Genomic DNA, 26,101 nt, shown 5'->3' with positions numbered 1-26,101 from the left:
CTGATAACTGTATTCAGATTAGAATAATTGTGGGAGGAGTCTTGCAATAGTATTACAAATGCACACTACTTCATCCAGCTTATCTTGATCTTTGCAGAAATGCACTTATTCCCTTTCCAGCCGCTGAGTGCACACTTTGTTCTTCTCAAAATGCATCATTTTGTTTACTTAAATATTTTCATATTCTTTGGCATCAGGAATCACTTAGATGAGATAGCTCCATTGTGGCGAGAGCGTGACCTTTCCAAAGGTACTCGTCTGTTATCTGTAAGACAAAGTGAAAAAGAACCAAAAGCATGGTAAGCTTTAGATCTTTGCTATTACATGATGTTAGGTTGAGAAAGGTTTTCAAATAGTCCTGAAAAATCACTTCAAATGAATATGTAAATAAGTAACAAGGAACTCAGATCTGAGGAGTTCATGCGGCAGCTGCCCGGCTGAGTTCAAGAGTTCTGCAATCAGCAATAAATGACTTTTTCTTGGTAAGCGAAGTCAGAGTGATAAAAGAAATGGAAGCATTCTCTCAAGCACAGTCCCCTTGGAAATAGCAGGCAACAACAAAATTCTTTGGTAAAGATGTTAAATTGAAAAGATCTATATACAGCGCCTTTTGTTGGAAAGCACTTCAATTCCCCATGAGTTTTCAATCTGTATGTTGGCTACCTCTAGAGGACACCAGCATGGGCAGAGCAGAAAAGAGTTTTTATTTTTTACAATGATTGCAGTATGTGTCAATCACACTAGCTACGAAATTTGCTTGATTGTATGATGTAAAAAAATTCAATATATAGTCATTATGGGAATGAATAATGAATAGGGCCTATTCTAGGTCCCATTCCCACCTCCCGTCACAGGAAGAATAATTATTATAGAGATAACAAAACTTGGAAAACAAAGTTTAAAAGCACTGAAAGTTGCTGAAAATAGTTCTAGCTTTAATAGGGAAAAGGTTTACAGCTCTGCATTGCAATGATCACTACTATGTTATTATCACCTCTGTTTTATGCTCCGCTTAAATGCAATTGATGTGGGTGAAAATCCCTTTCTGACAAAAGCATAATATACTTAGATTCTCTATTTAGAATGAGACTAGGTCCCTAGAAATAATGACAACCACCAGCACTTACATAAATGCTAACACTTTACACTCGTTAATTTGCTAATTCACACAACATCCCCGGGAGGTAAGCCCATTTCATTCTATCCTATTATCTGTGCTTCAGTGATGAAGGTTACACAGCAAATCAATGGTATGATGGGGGATTATAATGCAAAGTTAATGCCTAAATGTCAGACCTGCTTTGTTCGGAGGTGAAGGTTGGGGCCTCCCAAGCTGCTACTCATTTCCTCCTTGAGATGATGACACCCAACTAACACATCCTGCCTGTTATATGGCTAGGAAAAACTCAGAACTGCTGAGGTTTTGCCATGGTGCCTTTCTTGTCTGTGCTACCATCTCTTGACTGATTTCCCGGTAGTCTGTGGTCAGCAGGCAGAGGAAAGCTAACGGGCCTCCATGACCCCAGCCTCATTAACACCACGGTATGAGTGTCCTGAGCCAACCAGCCATAAACTTAAAGCCTACTGAGTGCTTCATAATGCAATAATATCACTGAGAGGTGAGAAAGAAAGAAAGGCATTTTCTCTACTCAGAGATATATCTGAGTGATGGATTATTTGGGTATCCTTTTGAAGATACCATTAAAAAATCCATTATTTAGTTTGAGATATAGATCACAATTCAGCTAAAAATGTGAAGATAACATTCCTGAATAAAGGACTTATTACTTAGATGTCACTGGTTTGCATACAGATTGGTTTTCTACTTCTTAGAAAACATTTAAAAATGAGATTACAATATAATGGTTCCCATTGCATTGCTAGCATGAAAGTGTTTGGTGTTAAAGCTACCAGACATGAGAATGATGGTAGCATTCCCAGAGGATCATGCTGACTTGAAAAAAGACTTGTGTCTTGGTGGTCCTACACACTAAGGTCAACAGGCATCCACACTTCACTTCAGTAATGCTACTGGCACCCCACACCATCACTCACTACCCACTAGGTCCAAGACAAGTACCACATCCAAAAACCCAGCTTTGCAGCAACAAATGATGGGATGTAAGGCTTCACATCAATGTGCAACTTACTGGTGTCATCTGGTATGAGAAAACAAAGTTTCAAGTCAAAACAAACTGACGAAAAGACATGGAAGCTTTTGCAAGGCAGGATAAACATTGAGGTCAGGGCCTAAATGCAGCTTTTGACATGCACAAAACATAATTATTCTAGATTTTCTCCCTCCCTTTTTTCCTTTCTCCTTTTCTTCTTTGCCTCTACCTCCCACACCTCTCTGGATGTCTAATGTGTCCCAATATTAATGAGATAATTATAAGAAGCAATTCTGTAAAAGTTGCCACTTACATTTTCATAATGTCAACCTACAACCTTTATGAAAAAAATATCATTAGAAACAATAGCAGCAATGGCTGATCTGGACCTTTTATTTCCAACTCTCTGTATGTATGTTAAAACTAATTTAGTTAAAAAAACCAACAAACATATACACACACATATATACAATTATAAATATATGTGTGTGTGTGTGTGTATATATGTACACACACACTCTTATACTCTGCGTGTTTTTGTGTGTGTAAATTTGGTTTCACTTATCTTCACATTCTAATGGCTAGCAATCTAATGATGATGACTTCCATGTTTGGAGTCATGTCTTCTTTTAAGTAGAGATTGAATATCACTCAATTGTTTGAAATACAACTTTTATATTTATAGTATTAAAAACTAATGGGGAAAAAGCCATGGCCTGGCCCTCATAAGGTCAGGACTCATAGCTGGCATCACATTTATGAGAAAAGGGCAAACGTTAGATATGATTGCTGCCAGAAGTGATACATTAATTTGGGTGATAGTGGACATGGTTGTATGTCCTCTTTGGAAACAGGTGGAGAAACTGGGTGCTCATGTGATATGATCTGAGAGCTCCATGAGACCCAGCCTGAATCCAATTCACTTTTCTAACTAGTCTCATTCTCCTAATACTAGTATAGTTTAGGCGAAAAAAATACAGGCTTCTCCTTCAAAAAGTCAATCGTTGACAACACATGTATTTACCTGAGATTATATGGGGGGCTTTGTTAACAAGTAGTGGCATCCCTTCCAATCTGCCTGTTATCTTTTTGGAAACCAAAGAGAGAAAAATGGAAGAGGAGGGTCTGTCTATGTATGTATACTTCTTGGGGACATTGTGCAATGAAATACAGAAAAACACACTTGATTGGAGGATGGGGTAACATGAGTTGTCATATTCTTCATCTGAGTCATTTTTCTTCATAGACTAACACATTATGGTCTAAGAATTCATTAAGGGATTCTAATGTTTGTAAACATGAGGATTAATGCAGCAATAAGCCTGAGAAATCAATCCCAAAATGGACCTTCCAAATCCACCAGAGTCGGCTATGCATACGCTAACAGATTCTTTTTGTTCATCAAAGGCTTTGAAATGTGCCCCACGTGAAGGTGAATAGATTCTGACTATGAAGAGTGACCTGGATAAAGCATAAGGTTGAAGACAGGAACATAAAAATGTGCATCCTGGGCCCGGCACGGTGGCTCCTGCCTGTAATCCCAGCACTTTGGGTGGCTGAGGTGGGCGGATCACCTGAGGTTGAGAGTTTGAGACCAGCCTGACCAACATGGAGAAACCCGGTCTCTACTAAAAATACAAAATTAGCCGGGCATGGTGGTGCATGCCTATAATCCCAGCTACTCGGGAGGCTGAGGCAGGAGAATTGCTTGAACTGGGGAAGCAGAGGTTGTGGTGAGCAGAGATCGCGCTATTGCCAGTCTGGGCAACAAGAGCGAAACTCCATCTCAAAAAAGAAAAAAGAAAAAGGGGGGAAGGAAGGAAGGAAGGAAGGAAGGAAGGAAGGAAGGAAGGAAGGACGGACGGACGGATGGAAGGAAGGAAGGAAAGGAGAAAGAGAGAGAGAAAGAAAGAAAGAAAGAAAGAAAGAAAGAAAGAAAAGAAAGAAAGAAAGAAAAGAAAGAAAGAAAGAAAGAAAGAAAGAAAAGAAAGAAAGAAAGAAAGAAAGAAAGAAGGAAAGAAGGAAAGAAAGAAAGAAAATGTGCATCTTATGGAGAAAGCATGGCCAAAACAAAAGTAATATTCAAATCTTTCACCAAAAAAAACTATAAAACCATGGCCCAGCTTAAACATGGTTCTGCAGCTTCTGAATATCAGGTTAACCAGCTCAAACAGATGTCAAGGCTTTCCCTGCTGTCATATAAGAAGCTTTATGCCTTTTCTAAGCATAAATTGATTTGGCATTCATCTCAAAACCTTCCTAACTGAGTTCTGCAGTAAATGGACTAAACCCATTATAGTATTGCTTTAGAATTCATTCATGCAATCATTTATTCAGCAACGATGTACAAAGCACATCATCCACAAAATACCTGAATGTCACAAAGTTTCAGATCCACACCTAAATCTACATCATTAATTTCCTTCTTACTGAAAACTTTGTCAAGTGAAATAACTGGGAATAAGCACAGTACAGATAAAGCTTAAACACAATGTGACATGAGATAGACTGGAGGACCTCAAGCCTGCGTTATGTAACCTGGGAGTGTGCAAACAATCCTCTAACACAGTGAGTGAGTGCCAAAAGCACAAGGCTGTATCTTGAATATGGCATGAAGAGGTAAACTTGGGATTGAAAAAAACTGTTATAAAAGGGCCATGTCCATTATTCATTCCCCACAAGGTTAGGTGTCCATCTGTTGTGGCCTAGGGGAAGGCTGTTTCTTTCCCTATGGTGCTTCATAGGCATGTAGAGATACCAATGTTGACCTAACATTATTTACTAGTCCCTCACAGCAGGATAACATAAATGAAGTCTATGACCCTTATATACATAGTGTTACAAAATATCCCATTTTAATGCCAATTAGTAGGCTAGAAAACAAAGTAAAAGAAATCTTCTGTAATTTACAATGAGCTTTGCTTTCTCCAAAGCCCTTTGAAAGTGATGATGTGGCAGATTTACCGTCAGTGGTCAGGCATTGTTTCTAGCAAAGAGCGAGTGGAGTTCTGGGTCTACTGCAGCTTAGACTAAGGAAACCAAGAAAACTTTTTTATGTTGCTTCCAAAAATTTCCATGGAGTAGCTATTTGCATCCCAAGCACTGATGAGAGAAAGATGATTTATTTTGGACTGTTATACTGAAATCATCTCATATGGACTTAAGTTTTTTCCCCCTTGTGTCCAAAATGGTTTTATTTATGCTTTTCTCTGTGATTTTAGAAATCCTGACTTGGATATAGTTTCTTACTCACCAGAAATGACTGCAAGGTGGCAGCCAAATTAGGCTTGAGCCTAATCTCTTTGTGGGGGACAGCCAATTGCTCTACTAGTTGACTAGATTCTTTCTCCTCACTGTGACCAGAATAGTGTCTTTTGTGTGTGTGTATGTGTGTGTGTGTGTGTGTGTGTGTATATATATATATATATATATATATATATATATATATATATATATATATATATATATACTGAGCTCAAACTACATATGCAGTTTGGTGTTCTACCTTTTCATTTAATATTGTATTGTAGAAATGTTCCATGTCAGTAAAATTCTGGAACATGATAGTTACGTCTTTACAAATGCCATATGTAGAAGTGGCATTGTCAGGGTATGCAAAAGTAAGTCCAAATGTATTCCAGAATAGTTGTATTAATTTAAATCCAATTGGCAATATATGAATTTGTGTATCTCATCTCTTCATTAGGTATTAATCTTTTTAAAATGTGCTAATATAAAAAGTGAAAAAATTGCATCTGATTCATTCTTTTTGCATTTATTCAAATACTAATTAGGTGGAACTTTTCATATGTCTTCCTTTCTGTACTGATCGTGTCTTTTGCCCATTTATCTATTGGGATCTTAGGTTTCTGCTTTTGTTTTTATTTTAAATGGTACATATTAGGGATACTAAACAATTGAAATATCTATTAGAAATATTTTCCTTAGTTTGTTGATTGCTTGTTGATTGTTATTTATTTTGTGTTGTAGGTTTTTAGGAACATATGGTTTCATTGTTTGTTGTTGTTTTTATGAAACTAAATCTATCAATCTTTTACACTGTGATTTGTTTCTTTGTTTTTAAGCTTAGAAAGTCCTTTTCTCTAGCCCGAGACATGTGACATTCAACTATATGAGTTCTTGCTCTTTAAGGTTTCTCTTGTTTATTTTATATTTAACTATTTAAATGATCTGTAATTCATTTTGTTATACGATGTCATGTAAGTTTGCACACCAGTTTGTTTCTTTTTTTTTCTTACAAAGAGGAGATGGGCTGTCCTCGCACTATTTGTTGAATAATCATGAAATTTCTATAATGATTCATGGTAACTCCTTTATCATATATTAAATTGCTATACTAGGGTTTCTGTTCCATTGATATTGAGATTATTCCATATTTTTGTGCCAATAGCTTCTGATTTCATTATTTCAGCCTCATGATATGTTTTAATATCTGGTGGAGTTAAACCTCCATTACTTTCATTTTCATTTAAACTATGTAGTTTTTAGGACACATTTTAGAACTCTACATGCTATAATCCCAAAACAACTTAAAAATAACACAGCTAGATAAACAAACCCAATGGGTACTTGTCTAGAAGCCAATCGATTACCTCCACTTAACAATTAAATAGTTCTAGACCTATTCTAATCTCAATGACATTATAATGTGCAAACTAGAAACAGGTCATGTTGTGTAATCTGTATCCTTCATTACATGCAAATAAATCCGTGCAAAGAAAACAGAAACCTAGATTACTGTGGTAGTTCAGTTTGGTAGAAGAAATGAAAGTTATTTTAACGAGGATGGTAATGGAAAGCAATAATGTTGAAATAGTTCAGAGGCTACTGTGACTATAGACACACGACTCCCATTAACTGTAATTGGACTTAAACACATGTAATGATAACAAAATAGACCCCTAAATGTCTTTCCAATTGGAAAATAAGCAAATGTGTTCCACCAAACAGAGTGCTTTTGTGTAGAAAATACAGTATTCTAATTGAGATGCACAGATTACTTTCACATTGATATTGTTCACGGTATGATGTTGGTATTTTTCCCATGCATAGGGATGTAGATCTGCTAGAGGTAACTTCTGTACAAAGAACGCCTTTCCTTTTCTTAGTGCTCAGCATTCGTTATGCTATTAAAGGAAAAATCTCAATAGTTGCAATGGATTTATTAATTCAGTAGCTTGTTATCAGCATGAAACTCTGCTGTGCTAGGGGAAAAACAAATTATATTTTACAAAACTGCAGTAGTGAGATTAAATCACTTTTCTATATTTCACTTTCTTCTTATCCTCCCTGCCAGGTAGTAACTCTACTCTCTATCTCTATTATGAACCTCATATTTTGCAAACTATCAAGTCTCGTACTAATATAAAGGTACATTATCAAACAAACTCAATTATAGTAACTTTAGGAAGATTGAAATACCTGATAAAAGTAAAATCACATAGTACAATAATGTTATTTCAAGGCATTAAAAACATATCCACATTAAACTACAAATGTAGAAAATATGCAATCCTTACTTTTATCTATCATAAACATGATATTTTTATAACATGTACAGCCAACCTCTTGGGGTTCTGAATGACTGGCATTTACATAATTGATAACGTGGGCATTTCAAGAAATCTTAGAAAAGAATGGTTCAGAAAAAATTACATCAGTGTATTGTTCAGTATTTCAACTGCCACAGACCTTGCTATTGATTATCTTTGGACTCAATGTCAAAGCTAGTGAATAGATTTTTTAAGATGTCCTTGGTTTTGTACATGAGCCATGCATTATGTTTACTTCTTTACTAGAGAATGGAATTGGGTTGTAAGACAGATTTTCTCTCTATGATGTTCAAAGTCTGATGAGGATGCCTGCATATCTAGAAAATATAGACAAAGGTGACAAATAAATACATGAAGAAAGTTAGGCAATAGTTAGTAAAGCTTCCAAGGAAGTTATATATGTGAAACTTACATTGAAGAGCAAGCTAACAGAAACCACACAAACTATAACAGAGATGCTCCAGGTGTCTATGATAGTGGCTTACACATAGCAGTTTCTAGAAACTTGTCTGTTGATTAAATAATCATCCAATCATTACAACGAATCAGAAACTGATCCTTGAATTCACCTTCAGCTCTGCTGCTTTCATAGAGGGAATGTATTTTGACATTAATACAAGGAAAAGAAAGGCTTTCTTCTGTCTATCCATACATTGTTACTGCATAAGCTATCTGCAGGGTACCTGAACAGGCACCCTTATACGTTATTAGGGTAGAAAGGATAAATGTACCAACAACTAGAACATGAAACTAACTATATTGTCCCTTGTAGCATCATTGCATTTTAAGTACAAGGGAAGTTCAGAGTGGAGAAAAATCATATCCCTTGAGTACAGGAGTTGGGAGTCTGGGAAAACTTCATCCCAGTGAAGCCTTAAAAGATAGGGGTTTTTCAACAAGAAGAAACAGAAAGATAGCTGTTAATTTCTGATTAGTAGAAAAAGGGAGTTCTAATTCTCGAATATTGCTATTTAATGACTACATGTTTCCTATTTGCAAGGAGGGTATGAAAAGCAATGAATGTATAAAGGGAGAACCAGAATGCCTATACATATTTAACCTTTATTTTCTAAGAAAAGGAAGAAAATAATGAAATAAAACATACTGACTCGACTTGTAGTTATTAGAACTAAGACAGAGTGACAACTGTTTCAATAAACAGGTAATTTTAATTTTAATTCTATTTTTTTTTTTTTAAATCTTGAAGCGTTTACATAGAAAACAGGAGTTCTGCTTTAAAAAGGGAGCAAAAATGGGCTCTCTGAAATCTTCCAAAAAGGTTCTATTGTTGAAGCCTAGATATCCTAGATAGTATCAAGAGTGACAGTAGAAAAGCCAATCAAGGCACAGACTGCAATAACCTGGGCCAGGAGTGTTTGGCAGGGTGAGAGCTCAAGCAGCCATTTGGGTTGGTGGAGAATAAACTAGCTGTTAAATGGTATGGTGGTTACAAGGTCAATTCATTACTACCGCCTGTCATCTCTGTGCCTTTCTACTCCATGTGTGGCATATGTGCCTATGACTAAGAATAGTAGGCATCAGCCATTTCTCTAACTTTGAGCATATGATGGAGAATCCTCTGTCATTTTCTGAAGCAGTTGTTTGTGATCTGCCTGAACTTTGTTGCTGATATGCTGACTTAGAATACACTTACCTGTCACCTGCCTTTGTTTCTGAATCACTCTAAGACCATATATCTACAATTTTTGTTTTTAACATGTGCAACCCATCTCTTGGGTCTGGGCTACGTACTTCTTGCTGATGATGGAAGTTTTAGCTTAGTCAGTCCAACTCTCTAGCTTAAGGAAGCCCAGGTACCCTTGATATGCAGGCTCGCTAGTTTCAGCAGTAAGGCAGAAATGGCAGTCCTTCATTCACCCTGCATGACGTCTCCATTTCCCAAAGAACCAGATCACAGAAATATACCATTGCCTATGATTCTGAGGAGAAAAAGATACTTAACCTACAGCTTACAATGCAAGAGTCTATAAACAGGTGCTTCCCATTAGCAGTGTTCCCCATGCTAGCCGTGCTTAATTACTTAACCAGTTGTATGAACAAAGGCAACCTGTATGGTTAATATCACACACACTTTAACAACTGTCGGTGACATTGTTTTAAAATATAAATTGTCCCTTAAGGTAGGAACCAGTCAGCAGTTGTTTTAAATATGAACAATTAGGACACAGTTAAAACACAGCTTCTCGATTCCATATTCATAATTGGCACAAGTTCCTTTGTAATTCTAGTGTCTAATGTAATCCATGCACAACCTGAGTGCCAGGCTGAGCCTGTACATGAATAAAAATGGCTACTAACCTAGCAACTTGCTTCTCATATAAGACGTCTCAAAGAATCATTCCTGACATTTACATCTATTGGAACAAAGTCAGTCCTCACATTATCGGATAAATGTATAAATCTAGATCATCATACACTGATGTTTTTTGCAGCATTGTTTATACTAATGAAAATCATAAATAGCCAATATGTCAATCATGGGATTAGACAAAACAGGGAACCTACATTGAGATACTATGCAGTCAATCTAAATTGTTACATAGATCTACAGGTACTTGATAAAAAGAGGTCCATATGATAAGGTGAAAAAGGCAAGTTATAAGAGTATGTCATAATGTTATTTTTGAAAAAAATATAATTTATAACATTATAATTTTTAAAGTTTAGAGAGATATACACCAATAAAAATAGTGGCTACCTATGAATGGTGGAATGATTCTTTTTTTGTTGTTTTTTTGAGACAGAGTCTCGCTCAGCCATGCAGGCTGGAGTGCAGTGGTGTGACCTTGGCTCACTGCAACTACCGTCTCCTGGGTTCAAGCTATTCTTCCATCTCAGCCTTCCAAGTAGCTGGGATTACAGGTGCCCCCCATCATGCCTAGCTAATTTTTGTATTTTAGTAGAGATGGGGTTTCACCATGTTGGCCAGGTTGGTCTTGAACTCTTGACCTCAGGTGATCTGTCCACCTCGGCCTCCCAAAGTGCTAGGATTACAGGCATGAGCCACCGCCCCCAGCTGATTCTTTTATATATATATTTCTATAATATCTGAATTTTTGGCATTGAGCATGATTAATTTGTCAAACTAGAGAACAAAATCTAGATAGGATGTTAAATTCTCAGTCTTTAGCTACAAAGTACATACTGTTTTCAAGTTTTAGAAAGAGTAGCATAGGATCCAATACTCACTAAACTAATTCCTTGTTGATTATACCATCACTAACTACACTATAATGGAAAGAAAAAAAGGATATAAAAGAGGTGCCACTTTTCTGCCCTGTTTCAGTAAGGGCCGTGGAATGTTCCCTGATGCGGAAGTCACAGCTTACAAATTTTAGAACATGAATAAATTTGTGTCCACACAGTTATCATTTATAAAGGTATTTCATGTATCTTAGATTATAAATTCTAAAAGTTAAAGTCTTAAAAAGTGATTCTCTCTAAAAGATTGACTCTCTCCAAACAGATGGGTAAAAATCCAGAAAAAAAATAGGAGGTATGTCATTACATCACCTGGAGAGAGTTTTACTTCAATGATAAAATCACATGAGACTTCAAAATTGCTTTGCAACATGATATCTATGAATGACAAATAAAAATAGAAAAAAAAAGTCTGTCCCTTGATGGTAAAAGGTACTGACTGATTTGTAGTAAAGCATGAATTCCGGGTTAATGTTCCCTTCATAGTGCAGGCAGTGTGGGGTGGAAAGGGAAGTCTCAGCACTAAGCAATATATTCTTTCTTACCACTTACAACGATGGAGTAAAGCAAAGCTAACTGCTATGTGTAGTCTTTGAACTTATTAATGTAGACTACTAGACTCAATTGTTTCCTAACCAATTAGGCCCACTTTGCATTTAGGCATTTGCAAAATGAACCTTTCTAAACACCAGTTTCCTTATTCGTAAGATGGGGATAATAATGGTACTTACACTGAAGAGTATTAACAGAACTAAATGAGATAATCTAGTACCTGGCCCATATTAATCTTCTGATAGATGTGAAGAGCATGCACACAAATCAATAAACAAGCCTTAAGCAAAAAGCTGTTTCTACTTACAACGGATAGTCACAATTTAGCGTGACAGGTCAAAGTTCTCGGTGTATGGTCATACGTATGGGTTCACATCTTTGTTCTGCCACTTAAGAGCTATGTTTTTCTCATTTTAATTTCCCCTTGTGAACATAAAAATAATATTAAAGACCTACCTAACAGGGTAGTTACAAAGGCTGTAGTAATGAGACAATAATGTAAAATGACCAGAATGGCACCCGATAGGGAGAAAAAGCTTAACATTTTAAATATTGTGAGAGTCAAATTCTAAAGATTTTAACATCATGATCATATGACACTTTTCAAAGTCTAGACAGCCTCATTATGGTACTATGACATTTTTTAGTCACTTTTGGGGCAATGAGATTAGATGCAAACAGATGTTTATAGAAGTATTTTTCAGATTAGCCTATTGAAACAAAGACTTAAAAAGATCAGCCAGAAGTCAGAATTTATCAAGGTTGTAACTCTATTTCACAAGTCATCATAGGCGAGGGTATTTTTTTATGCCCTTGAGAAGCAATGAAAATCTTTCATAACTATTTATTTATTTTTCTTATTGTCATCCAGTGGGTATAGAAATGTTGCCAGACTGCTTTCTATTACTTCGCTGCTTTAGGATTCCAGTTGTCTGGACAGATTTGTTCCTTAGGGTAGAAAGAGATTATTTCTAGAGATTCCAGCCTGGCTTGAATGATGCATCTAGTAAAACCGGTCACTCATTTTTTTTTTTTTTCTAGGACAGCAGATTTACCAGGCAACCTGCTGAAATTTAATTCAGTGTTCTGAGTAGACTTATGCACTCGAAAGAGGAGGAGCCTTGCTGTCATAAGCAGAGTCTGTTCCAATGTCAGGCATATTTCCCTCTGTCCAAAAACTGGCCTGCAATTTATTTCAACCATCTTTTCTTGAACATTGACTATGTGCCTGGCACAGTGCTAGAGGGATACAGAGATAAATGAGCCAGTCTTTCAAGGCAGGTACTATGCAGTGATCAGTGATTGTGGCCTTTTGGTTTAAAAATTAGTCTAGTGGAAATGTATTAAGGCTCTCTCTGTACTCTTCTATATAATTCTCAGCGAGTCAGTTTGAGAACTTAGATTATATTGGATCCCCTGATACCAAAATGAATTGTCTCAGTACTTTGCCTCATGGTGTTCTCTCTCAAATGGGGTTAGCATACAAAGATAATAAGAAGAGAGTTATAGTGAGTGCTATGATGAGGGGTATACTGTTCAGGAGTACAGAAATTAAATACTCAGCCAAGCCTTAGGGGAAGCATCTTTGGGAAGAGTTTCTAGAGAAGGCAATATTGTCGTAGATTCTTAAAAAGGATATGGATGAATTATCCTGGAAGAAAAGTATATTCCAGGAAAAGGAGATGCTGTGAGGAAAGGAAGAGAAAATATGAGGGAAAAAATGTGTGTGTTAAGACGACAAACAAAATCAGTATTGATTAAAAGCAGGGGATGATGGTTAGAACACAGATTGGGCTTCTGTGCCATTTTAAGGCTCTTAAACTTCAGATACGCAATAGGGAGTGAAATGGTAAGATAGTTCAATTTGGTGATCATGCAGTAGGTGAACTTTAAAAGGACAAGACAAAAATTAGGGATTAATTGGACATGGAGGACAGAAAAAGAGTCCAAGATCACTCTAAAATTCCCAGCCTATATGTTTGGGAGAATGGTGGTTCTATCATCTAAGAATACATAGGAGAAAAAGGTGCATTCCAGGTGATGATGAGTTCAGTTTGGGATTTGTCAATTTGGATGCCTTTGAAACATCTGGGTGAACCTGCCCAGAAGGCTGTTGCAAATATTACAAGACCAAGGTTCAGGGGAGAGGCCTGGAAAGAGTGAGAGAGATTTAGGTAATAGATGGTAGATGGTAATGAAAGCCATTATTCAGGAATATACGTACAGTGAGAAGAGCAGTGGGCTAATGATCAAATCCTGGGAAACAGTGACATTTAAGAGATAAGTATAGGAAGAAGAGTCCATGAAACAAAACAGTAAATATTCAGAGAGGCATAGAAAGAACCATTAGAGTACACGTTATGGAATTCAGGGGAGTAGATATTTTGAAAAATGGAATAAGCAATAATATATGTTGTAGAAAGATGCAGTAAAATAAAGACAAACGATCAGACTTAGAAATATGAAGGTCATTAGAGACCTTAATGAGAGTAATTTCAGTTTGAAATAAGGGGAGCAGAAGCCAGATTGCAGAAGGTTGAGGAGTAAGTGGAGGCAATGAATATAACTTACACTTGGATTTCCCATGACCCTAAAAGGGGTGATATTTTCTTAGAGTGCAAACAGTTGCCTCAGGTCATTGTGCCTGATGTACCCAATACCACTTCTAGCTGAAACCATCACCCTCATGTTTTTTTTTGTTGTTGTTGTTTAGGAAAGCAGTACTAAATAGGCTTTTCCCCCGTCAACAGTGGCCAATGAAGGGACCATTGTGGACATCTGTTTCCTTTAGGGGCAGTCAATTCATAGGTAACATAGGCATGATCTGGGATGAAAGACACTACTCAAGAGGGAAATAAGCCAGTTTAAAGATAAATAGAAAAGAATGAACAGACACACAGAAGAAAGTAAAATTCATTTTGTTTCTTAAGGGGTCAGGAGTAAGTTTCTGTTCTAAAAGAGCCCAGTGTAACAAATATATTAATTACAAGATGTAATTCCCAATGTTGCAGTCAATTTCATTAAAAAAAAAAAAAAAAAAAGTCAGTGGAGCTCACTAGGGCATTATTTCTTAAAGCAGGGTATATTTACAGTTTTGTGTTTTTTCATTTTATGGTACAGTAGAAAGTGTTTACATAAGGATATCCTGCATCATCACCTTATAAGTAACTAGCATATTGATCACTGATATACAAAAAGGCTTATATATATATTTGCTTTTATATTACATAAAAGCCAAGCAACATCATTGTGCACTGTACTAATGAAGGTTTCACAACAATTTGAAGAGACAAAATTTTTCAGAGAGTTGAGTCATCACAGGGTGCAATGCTCTTTCACACAACAGTCTAGGCAAGCTGGACATATGAGAACTGTGACATAACAGTCAGTACCATCTTCAGGATGTGAGCAGTTGTACTATAAGGATGTAATCTTTGGGGACCAACTTGCAATTGTTCATTAGCTATAAATTGAGTGGGAAATATGTACTGAATAATTTTTTGCTTCCTGATTGCAGCAGTAAATGGATTAAATATCCATGTTACATAGATTCCAATCCTAGCCTTCTCTTCATGTGAGCAACACAGCTTTACAAGGTTATGGAGCAGACATCCTATTAAAACTGGAATTTCAGAGTTGCTCACTACCAAAATTTTCATTCGGTATGGAGTCTGATGGTCGTGAATTCTATCACAAAATGTTGACTGAAGGTACTAGTACCATTTTGTTCAGCCTACTTATACAACAGGGATGCTCTGCATTCGTAATGATAAGGTCAAAAAAATGTACAAGTGGATCTGAAGCTCTACTATTAAATCTAGCATCAGTAGGCACATTAAGTGAACATTACCTTTAGTTTTATCTGTTTTATTAAAATTCTTACAGCATATAGAGTTTGTGCCTATTTTTGTATTTAAGCAACAATATATTAAAAGTAAGCCTAAGTCAATTACTGGAGACCCGAAAGTATTAGGTTCTCATTAAAATGTATCCACAGATTCCTTTTACTACACCTAAAATTTGAGAAACAACGCATTGGGTAGACTAATCACTATACTCAGGCTTTCTTCCCTTCTAGTCAATCTGTAATCCAGCTTTGAAAACAGCCTTCTCAAAGAGACCTTACTCCCCAGCTCAAAAGGCTGTAGTGGATTTAAAACAAGACTAATCTGGTTCAATCCTAATTTGAAGTGGTGAGGAAAAGACAAAACAACAATAAAAATTGTAACAAGTTAACTTTCAGAGGACTCAGATTAAAATTCACTGCAAGAGAAGACATGTGAAGATAAAAGTGAACAGATCCACACTAAAGGAAGTAGCTCCAGAAGATTAGAATATATGTGTAATAAATTTGGCCTGAAAATTTGTGGCAGCTAAAAAAGTACAGGAGAGATTTGTGGAGTATATATTTTCTGGGTTTTAAAAATTGTTTTTACACAGATCCCACTCTGTCCAATCAGATTTTCTCCCATTCTCTACTATTCCCCTTTGAATCTAGTTAGGTTGGCTTCACAACTGTTCCACAAACACATCTATACATATTCCAGATTTGTGCTTATGTACCCACTCTGCCTTCTCCTTCCCCACCATTCAAGACTACTCATCCTTCAAAGCCCAACTCAAATCCCACCTTCCCGATCCCTCTAGCCTTCGCTGATCTTTCTCTCTTCTCGACTCCAATAGCACAAACTTAGCTTGTTTCACACAATTCAGCTTTCAATTACAGCCAATTTCATACTGCTCACTATCATTTCAGATACTGCCTTTCTAAGAGGACAGTTCTGGGATGGCAGAGAATGAGTCTCTTCTACCTCTTTATTAGCTTTCTCAATATTAAATAGCCATGTAGTCAATACATGTTGATTCTTTCTCTGAATAAAACTTTTACAAGGATTTATAGACATATAAATATGTCATTTGTTCCCATATATACATATTCGTGCAGGACGATAAATAGTTTGCAAACTATCTTTTCAATCCGTTATTTTACTCTGGATCTAACTGTGAATCTTTAAAGCTGCTTCTAGAGATGGCTTTCTGTTCTTAGGGGTGTTGAAGGAAAACGTTAATATGTATGGTTAGATTGTGAAGTAGTACAGAAAATGACATTTAGCAGCCCTGAGAGCTCCAGTATTAACCACAGAAAAAACAGACAATGACTTGAAGTGAAAGATACTTCCTTAGAAGACTTTCTTCTGACCAACCACATTATAATCTTATTCTGAGATGGCCTATTTTATCTTATTCTGAATATTTGTCACAAAACATAATAACCATAAATATCAAAAATTCAAGACCAAGGCAGAATTTGTATGTATTGTTTCTAAAAGATGCCCTGTCAGGATTATTTAATTACCTTTTGAAAGACAGTCAAATAGGAGATATGACTTTCTTATGGATTAGAAAAACTATATGATCTAGAAAAAATACAATTTCTATAAGTATAAAAATTTTATACTATATAAATAAATTCATTCTTTAGTAATAAGTAGAGTGAAATTCTATTGAAAATACAGCATATGTTGCATGATTACTTTCTTTACGAATTGGCCTATCCTGAATCAATATCACATTCTGCAGTTACTATTAAGATTTTTTTCTTTCAGTCTTCATTTTCCTTGACCTCTCTGTAGCACATGACACTGTTGACAATTATTCTTTTCATGAAACTCTCTTTTCTTTTAGCTTGTATATTATTATTCTTTCTTAATTCTCAAACTACTTCTTCAACCCTTCTCTGTTTCTAAGCTACTATCCTTTTCTCGGAGAATTTGGTAAGTAGCAAAATTTCTTGAGCTTGTCTTGCAGGAGCACAGAGAAGAAAACACTTTGTTACAATCCCCTTAGTTTGCAACAAAACTGGCTTACAGTCTGAGACAAGTTGGAACCCATTAATGTGTCCATCTGCAGTCTACACAGAATAGACTTGCACTCCTGGTGAGTGATCTTTTGATGTCAAAGGGCCAAAATCTCCACCCTCAGATCATGCTAATGCTGCCATTTTCTGAACATGCGACCCATGAAGAAGCATGCATGGTCAATAGCTCATGCCCAAGGGACTTTCCAACCCCCCTTTCCTTAGAGTCAATCACTGTCCAGCCCCCAAATCCCAGCCTCAACATCTCTCCCTTAAATCCATCCATGGCTACAAGGCTGGTATGGGAGACAGCTTTGAACCAGACTCCTATCACCTTGCTTGGCTGCCTAGCAATAAACTTTCTCACTGCAAGATCCCTATTGAATTTCTCCTGTCTCTAGCCTCACCCTTACCCTATCAACCTTCCATATCGTTAGAAGATAATCACTCTACAGTGTGTACCTAGCCAGGTTACCATAAGGTTAAGCCTGAAATGGCTCCTTATCACCCATGCAGTGCTTTGGTGTTTGGCTTTCCATTGCTTGTGCGCAAACAGACACAGTTTGGTTTGGTCACAATGTGTTAGTAATTTTCAGCACTTTATTCTTTGCCCTTTCCCATGTTTTAACTCTATATACGAGCTACTTCCCAGGAGTATGCTCATCCAATTGTCAAACTTCAACTACTCTAACTATTCTATCTCCTGCATGCTAACGGGTCTCAATTCTGCATTTCTCAGGCTCTAAGCTACAGCTTCAATCACCTTCTCAATATTTCTCCTGATTGTTCCAAAGCTACCTCACACTGCAGATCCAAATTAAACTGATTTCCTTTCCTTTCATCCTATTCCCTCCTTTTTATATATCCTAATTTTGATTATTAGAGTCATGTTGTAAGTTGAATTCTGTCCCCTGAAATTCATATATTGGATCTCTGAAGCTCTAGTACAGCAGAATGAGGTAATCTTATTTGGAGATAGGGTCTTTACGGAGGTAACCAAGTTAAAATGAAGTCATTGGGGTGGGCTTCTAATCCCTTATTACTAGTGTCCCTAGAAAAAGGAAACATTTGGAGACAAACGCACACTAAGAGAGGATGCCATGTGAAAATGAAAGCAGAGATCAACATGATGCTTCTACCAGCCAAAGAATGCCAAACATTGCCAGAAAAGCACTAGGAGCTAGGAGAGAGGCCTGGGCCATATCCTTCCCTAACACCTTCACAGGGAGCAGGGCACAGCCAACCCCTTGATCTTGGATTTTTAGCCTCTAGAACTGTGAGACAATAAATTTTGATGGCTTAAGCCACTTAGTTTGTGGTGCTTTGTCACAGCAGCCCTAATAAAATTACTACAGCTATCATATACCAATCATAAAATAAATCAATAAATCATCCGAGAATTCTTCCCTTTTTTATCCTCATATCCAGTTGCTCAATAAGTTCAGTCAATTCTAAGCCCTGAATCATTTTTGGATCTATTTATTCTGCATTATCTCCACTGTCACTGCTCTAGTGCAGGCCTTATGCTTCTGTTGCTTAGGCTCTTATAATACATCCCTATTGAATTTCTCCTGTCTCTAGGCTCACCCTTACCCTATCAACCTTCCATATCGTTAGAAGATAATCATTCTACAATGTATATCTAGCCATGCTACCATAAGGTAAAGCCTGAAATGGCTCCTTATCACCCATGCAGTAAAATAATCGAACTAATTGTACATGGCCTATCATGAGTATTCATCTTTCCAGCCTCTCATACCTATGTTTCCAGCAATGTTGAACAGTTGGCTCTTCCTTGAATATACTGTGTTCTCCTATTGCCTCCATAAATGCTATTCCCTTTCTTGGATCATGCGTCTCTTCCTTTTTCTTTTCCTACCCAAGAAACTGCTACTCATCTGTTAAGATTCAGCTTGAGCTTTATACTATGATTGTTCCTGCGCGTTCTGTCTTCCCCCATTTTACCATGAGCTCTGGAAAGACAGCAACTGTAATTTGAATCTTTTTTTTTTTTTTTGATACCTGTAATATGAGACATTTGGCAAATGATTTTTGAATTCCCCAAAGAAAATAAAAATATTAGAGCACAATATTCATTTGAATGAATATGTTCATGTGTATTAGAAGTATTCTTTAGGTAAGTGAATTCAGCTTTGATTGCCTTTTTTGATAAAGAAAGCTGGTCGGATCTGTATTTCGTAGTTGTTCAAGGTAAATTGCAAATCGTTTCATTTTCCTGTGTGCTTTGAATCCTCCAATGAGGGAGTTCTATTGGAGATAGGTCAGTTCAATGGTCAGTTTAGGGTAGAATTAAATTCATAGTTCCACTCTTTAGATCTTTACTTTTTTTTAGATTGGTCAACTCTCTGTAGATATCTTACAGGAGAATCAAAGGCAGTCAGTTTGTTGTTACAGTCATAGAGTGACATAGGAGAAATGAAACAGTGCATTATTACACAATGCTTAATTGCTACTTTCTACTTCAATAACCAAAATCATGCTTGATGGGCGGGTGCGGTGGCTAATGCCTGTAATCCCAGCACTTTGGGAGGCCGAGGCAGGCAGATCACCTGAGGTCAGGAGTTCAAGACCAGCCTGGCCAACATGGTGAAACCCCGTCTCTACTAAAAATACAAACATTAGCAGGGTGTGGTGGCAGGCACCTGTAATCCCATCTACTTGGGAGGCTGAGACTGAGGCTGGAGAATCACTTGAACCCAGGAGGCAGCAGTTGCAGTGAGCCAAGATCACACCATTGCACTCCAGCCTGGGCAACAAGAGTGAAACTCCATCTCAAAAAAAAAAAAAAAAAAAGAATCATGCTTGATACCATTTTATTTTATGAAGAAAAAGGATTAAGTGACCTTCATTTCTAGTCTGTTACATAGACTAACCAACTCCCCCTCTCCCCAAACTATCCAGTGAGTTTAGTCATCTCCTATTATTGCTTCCAGGTGGCAAACGCTTGAGAGTATCTTTATTATCCTTAAATGGTAAGAAAAACATTCCTGGAAATACATCTCTCCCTTTTCTTCCTCCCTAGGTAGGGATAGGGCACCAACATACATGCACAGAGCTTAGTTAACACATCACACACACACACACTCACAAAAAAAAACATACTGCCAAAAAATATACAGTGCTTTCTTGTGAAAACAGTAGCAAGTCCCTTTGGACCACAGCATTGAAACCGTTCCACTAAACCTTTAATGTGAATTTGCTCAATGGGACTGGGCATACCGGTGTAGAACAATTATTAGATTTGATATCTGAATGAGCTCAGGTTCCCATTAGAGCTTGACTGCTTCAATGACCCCATTATTTTGCTTCCACTGCTCCCCGAACTGATCAACTTAATTATTCTGACTAACGAAACATTTAGGACATGAATTTCTGATTTGGTTTAAACCATATGGGACATCTAAAAGTGCTCACTTAAAAAAAAAAATCACAATACAGAAGAAATGACTATGAAGATATGTTAGAAGCTTAAAAGTAGGGCAGGGCCAAAATCCATGCCGGGCACACAGATACTGTACTTTCCTGGAATGGTACTTCTGTTTGGATGACTCCTTGGTACCTGTTATACCTTAGCAATTTTACTCTTTCCCTGGAACACTCAAAATAGAAATAATTAATTTAGTAGAGAGGGGAGGGCATAGGAGAGGTTCAAGTAAAATCTTGTGTTCTCTGCCATAATACACTTGGATCTTTAAAAGAGTTAATGTTCAGAAGGGCAAATAAAATGCTTTGCAGAGCAAGCCAATTACAGAGATTCTTTGGCAAAGAGAATAAAGAGAAAGAAAAGTCAGAAAATGGGACAAGCTTTTGAGTTGATGTGTAAGAAATATGGCCTTTTGTAAGTGGAAAGTTAAGGCCAAATTGTATTTCTTATTAAAAAGCATTATCACCTTTAAAATTTTAGATTTTGGCATTAACTGTGGCTGGAGTGGCATAACAGCAAGCTTATGTATGGAGGTCAGAAAAGACTATTTTGAAACAGAAATATACTGATCTTGATGTTACAGTTGCTTCATAATTGGTTTCCTTAAAAGCAGCTCCAACATTATGGGTATTTAACATAATTACCCCTTATTTCAGTTTATATTAATGATTATTGAAAAGTTATATGTTTATCTACAGGAAAAGAAGGCATTAAAATATTACTTGTCTGTGCAATTTTACAGATGCTGGTTTACTTCTCATCAGTGAATACATTTGTCTTTAAAAAGAATGAAACTGACATCAAAATGGTCCCCCTTGCTCCTTGCCTCCCTTCACTAATGATACATAACGGCTGCTGAGCCTGCAATAAACGTGTTTGTGTCCAGTCATATTCCCATCATTTTACAATCCAATCTGATTCCTTGAAAAAAAAAAAAAAAAAAAAAAAGGAAGTCACAGGAGACTAGCACAAGTTCCTGCTTCAAGGCATTCTCTGACATCAGCCTTCACTTCGTACTTCTGCTCAAAGTACCTGATTTGACAAAGTGCACAGAAAGTCAGAAGACAAGCCTCTTCACCTCCTCTCCAAAACTGTCTGACAGGAGTCAACAATGATTCTTTCACAAAGCTACAATCTAACAGTTTTAGATGAAAGTCCAAGGGGAAACTTTCTAGCTATACCTTACAATATTTTATTAAAGAAGGGTGTAAAAATGCATTTGCCTCAGTGGGGCTATTTTCCTCCTCTGGTTCAACTCAATCCATTTTAACAGTTGGCAGTTTAAAAAACAGAAGTTACAGGCTGCCATGCACAGACGCTTTGCATGCCATATGAAAGCAAAGGATTCAGAGATGGAAGCAAAAACGGAAAGATGAAAAAAAAAGCAGCCTCTATTCTATAAAAGAATTTCTTTAATAACAGCAGCTAGGTAAAATTTCTTTGAGCTTGTGTCCTTCTCCTACTGTTTTATATAAAGCAGCTACCATACTTGTCTTCCTAGGCTACATCTGACAGACTGTCAAAAGCAAACAACTTTTCCCCTTATATTGCAATAATCACCTACTGTATTTTTAATGTACTCAAAACAAATTTTCTTATTATACAATAACAGTGACAATCCTCCCTGTATTCCCAATGTAAAATGATATAGTTTAAATATGACAATCATAAAAGCAGCCTATCCATAACTACTATTTTTAGGTTAAATAAAATATCAACATTTTTTATTCATGTTTAGGTTAATGTCTGCAATTCAGCTGTTTGCAATATTTACATGCAATTGAATATATTATGAGAAAACTTGAAAAAAGCAAAAGAGCCAAGTTTAAGACTGGTTCTTTCTTCAGTGGCTTTTCATCCTTACTGGCCACCTATTATTACCTTCATCATATAACATTAAAGAAAAAACAGAGACTTGCTGTTAGCTGGCTGATCCCATTATTACCAATGTCTCCATGCCCACCAACTGCGACTTACTCGGTTTTGAACTTGAGCTATATTATCATTTAGAATCAAAGTATGTATATTTTTATAAAATGTGCTGTGGTTACAAGGATTAATAGATACAACGTAATTCATAATCTAAATTCTGACACATTCAGATTAAAAATTGATCAGTACAGAGGAAGAGGAGGGATTAGGTTCTGTCCTTGCATTTTGATATACGTAAGCCAACTAAATATAACCTTGTGCATATAAACTAACTTTGGTAGCAATGGCGATGTCTGTATTATTAAAGGCCAATGATAAGCACATCTTCTGTAGGCCAGATATAAGGGTTTTCTCTTAGGAGAAATAGCTCAGAAATAATTCATATATAAGAAAATACATAAAGTGTCTTCCTGTTGAACAGTGAGAAGCAACTCCACTCCTGCTTGGCATCCCCCATTTTAGATTCCCTGGCTTTAAAGCACACTAGAGAGAAGATTAACTGATATTTTGCATCAAATGACTACCTTCCCTAAGAATCTCCAGCTTCTATAACATTTTTTAATGCACTATCACATTATGCATTCTGAGATTTGGTACAGTTTGTTCTCTCTTTGTCTATCATTTACAAGAGAGTGAAAGCTAGTCACAATTTCAGCATAAACCTGAAGACTGATGATCCCCACACTTTTTCTTTTCTTGGACTAAATATTTCCAAATTCATTCATCTCTCATCATAGAGTCAAGCAGAAAGGAGTTTAGATACCACAGTATTTCTCAATTCATGCACATTAATATAGTGTTTTAAAAAATATATATGTAAAACATATTTATGCAAAGACCAGAGAAGAACGAACACATTATATATATGTGTGTGTGTGTGTATATACATACACATATATGGCCTAATCATAAGGCCTTCTAATCTATATCTATATATTTTATATATAATATATAATATATATTATCTATAGATATAGATAGATCTAATATATATAGATCTAATATATAGATATAGATCTATAGAAGGCCTTATGATTAGAAGGCCATATGTGTATATGTATAGATATATATGCATATAGATAGATATATATAATCTTTATAATATCTATATAATCTATAATATATAATATAATCTTTATAATATAATCTATAATATATAATATAACCTAATCTATATATAGCTATATATCTATATAATATAATCTATATATAGATATATATATTATCTATATATATATTAGAAGGCCTTATGAACTTGTATAATAGTTTGAGGATAATCAATGGAACATAGAATTTTAGAGCTGACAGGAAATTTATGAATTATTTAACTGAAGTCCAATCCTTCATTTTAATAGACAATGACACTAAGTTCCAGAGAAGAGATCTAACTTGTCATAAATAGTCTACACAACAAAGATATGAAACTGAGAGGCTTCAGTCAGAGAATGGGACATAAGGTAATGAACCACATAACTATAATTACTCTATCATTCATTTATTGGATAATGATATGATTAAGCTTTGATAGATTATATATTTATGAAGAAAGATAGCAATAGCATGATAGACCATGATCATCTGGCGATCCCATATAATCATCACTCTATAGAAGTAATTAGGGAATAGCAGTAAGTTTGAAACTTTTGCAATTTTATAATAATATAACATTCAGGAATTCAGTTCTTTGGTAAGGAAAAGGTCACTGAATCCTATAATCTGAATTTTGATGGGCCTAAGCCATATTTGTGTCACACACTATCCACGAAGTCCTTAAGTACACATTTATATAAAGATCAGAGAAGAACTGAACACAATTATGTGGACTAGCACCTTGGAGAGATGAACTTTGGGATGGATGGATGGATGGCTATGGCTATACATATACACACATGCATATATATTTATATGTAGGTATAGACATATATATTTGATGTTTGACACATCTTTATTAAAAGGTATAAGACATAGTTAAGATTGAAAAGTGAAAATCTCTTCTGATAAATGCAAGTTAGAAAATCCATCTGTACTGCCCTCTCTGGTAACTTCATCGTGGTCCACATTGTTGATGGAAGAAGCTCAAAGCTGTTGGTATCATGTTAATGTTCACTGTCATTGCTTTGGTCAATCTTTATCCTTACCTTAATTTTATTTATATATGGTATGTGTTTTAGCATTCCAGACACTGTCTGCAGGGTTTTACAGTAAGCTGGGTATTTTAATTTAGGTTGATTGGTAATAAAATACCATTCAAAGCCAACTGTCAGGTGAACAAGTTAAATGAAAGCTCTGTCTCATAAAGTCTCTGTTTCCAATTATTCTCTGGAATTTACATGAGCAAAACGTCATCAATAGAGGTCTTTAGAACTCGACAAGAAAGCTATACCTTTTTGCATCTATTCTTTCTGCCACCTACTATCAGGGATCTCTTTGCTATAAAAAACTGTTCCCTTCACTGATTTCAACTCTATAATTCTTTTGCTGAACAATTATCTCCTCATCTAGCTTTCTTACTCGTGCAAGCTACAAACATAGTGTGTCTAGAGTAAAAGGAGATAAATGTTTATGCATACATGGGTTATAGAAAGGAATCACATTATGGCCACATTTCCCATTTCTAGGAAATTTCCTTTTTCCTCCCTGATGTTTTCCTTTCCTTTTGTTACACAAGACAGTTTTCCAGTTAATCTTTCTAGAGATTCATACCAGCAGCTATTTGACCCCCACCTTAAAATATTGGTTATCATGTGGTGCACACTTCCAATATCAATATTTAAGCAATCATACAGAAGCTAGTATTGCGGTCATCCCAATGCAGTATTCATAATGTTATGTGAGGAGTCAGAAAACTTTCTCAGAGTTCATATCTTATTGTACCAATTACCCCTTGATGCTTCTTCCATTTTACAGTCCTTCTATTTTGTTATTTATGATTTTCCAAAAACTGTCCCTGTTTGTGTTATCTGTAGTATCATGTCACAATACATTACTTTCCAAGTGTTATTGGTCAGCATGCCAATACCATGCTCCCCTTTAAATAAAACCTCAAACGGTTTTATCAGCTCCTAACTTTTATTTAATTGAAATTATTAAAGTAGTAGAAAATCTTGCTTCATGTTTGGATTCTACTCAAATTGTTTGTATAATTTTGAATTGCTTTGTATAAAAATTTCCAATCACTCTTTTTTTTTTTTTTTTTTAAGATGGAGTCTTGCTCTGTCGCCCAGGCTGGCATGCATTGGTGTGATCTCTGCTCATTGCAACCTCCACCTCCTGGGTTCAAGCGATTCTCCTGCCTCAGCCTCCTGAGTAGCTGGGATTACAGGCACGCACCACCACACCCGGCTAATTTTTGTACTTTTTAGTAGAGATGGGGTTTCACCAAGTTGGTCACGCTGGTCTCAAACTCCCA

At 36.2% G+C, this 26,101-nt stretch overlaps 1 protein-coding gene across 2 annotated transcripts in view; it reads right to left on the bottom strand.

The window, feature by feature from the left end:
- Positions 1-175: 175 nt before the first annotated feature.
- Positions 176-26,101, bottom strand: part of DIAPH2 (diaphanous related formin 2) — a 912,659-nt gene continuing 886,733 nt past the window's right edge. For both annotated transcript variants that reach the window (XM_050775145.1, XM_050775147.1), the window contains one exon: positions 176-265. In XM_050775145.1, coding sequence (XP_050631102.1) covers positions 201-265 — 65 coding nt within the window. In that variant the 3' untranslated portion in view covers positions 176-200. The remainder of the gene's footprint in view (positions 266-26,101) is intronic.

Source organism: Macaca thibetana, chromosome X (genome assembly GCF_024542745.1).
Source record: "Macaca thibetana thibetana isolate TM-01 chromosome X, ASM2454274v1, whole genome shotgun sequence".
NCBI lineage: Eukaryota > Metazoa > Chordata > Mammalia > Primates > Cercopithecidae > Macaca > Macaca thibetana.
The sequence above is the reverse complement of the archived record's forward strand: the minus strand, read 5'-3'. Positions and strand labels throughout refer to the sequence as shown.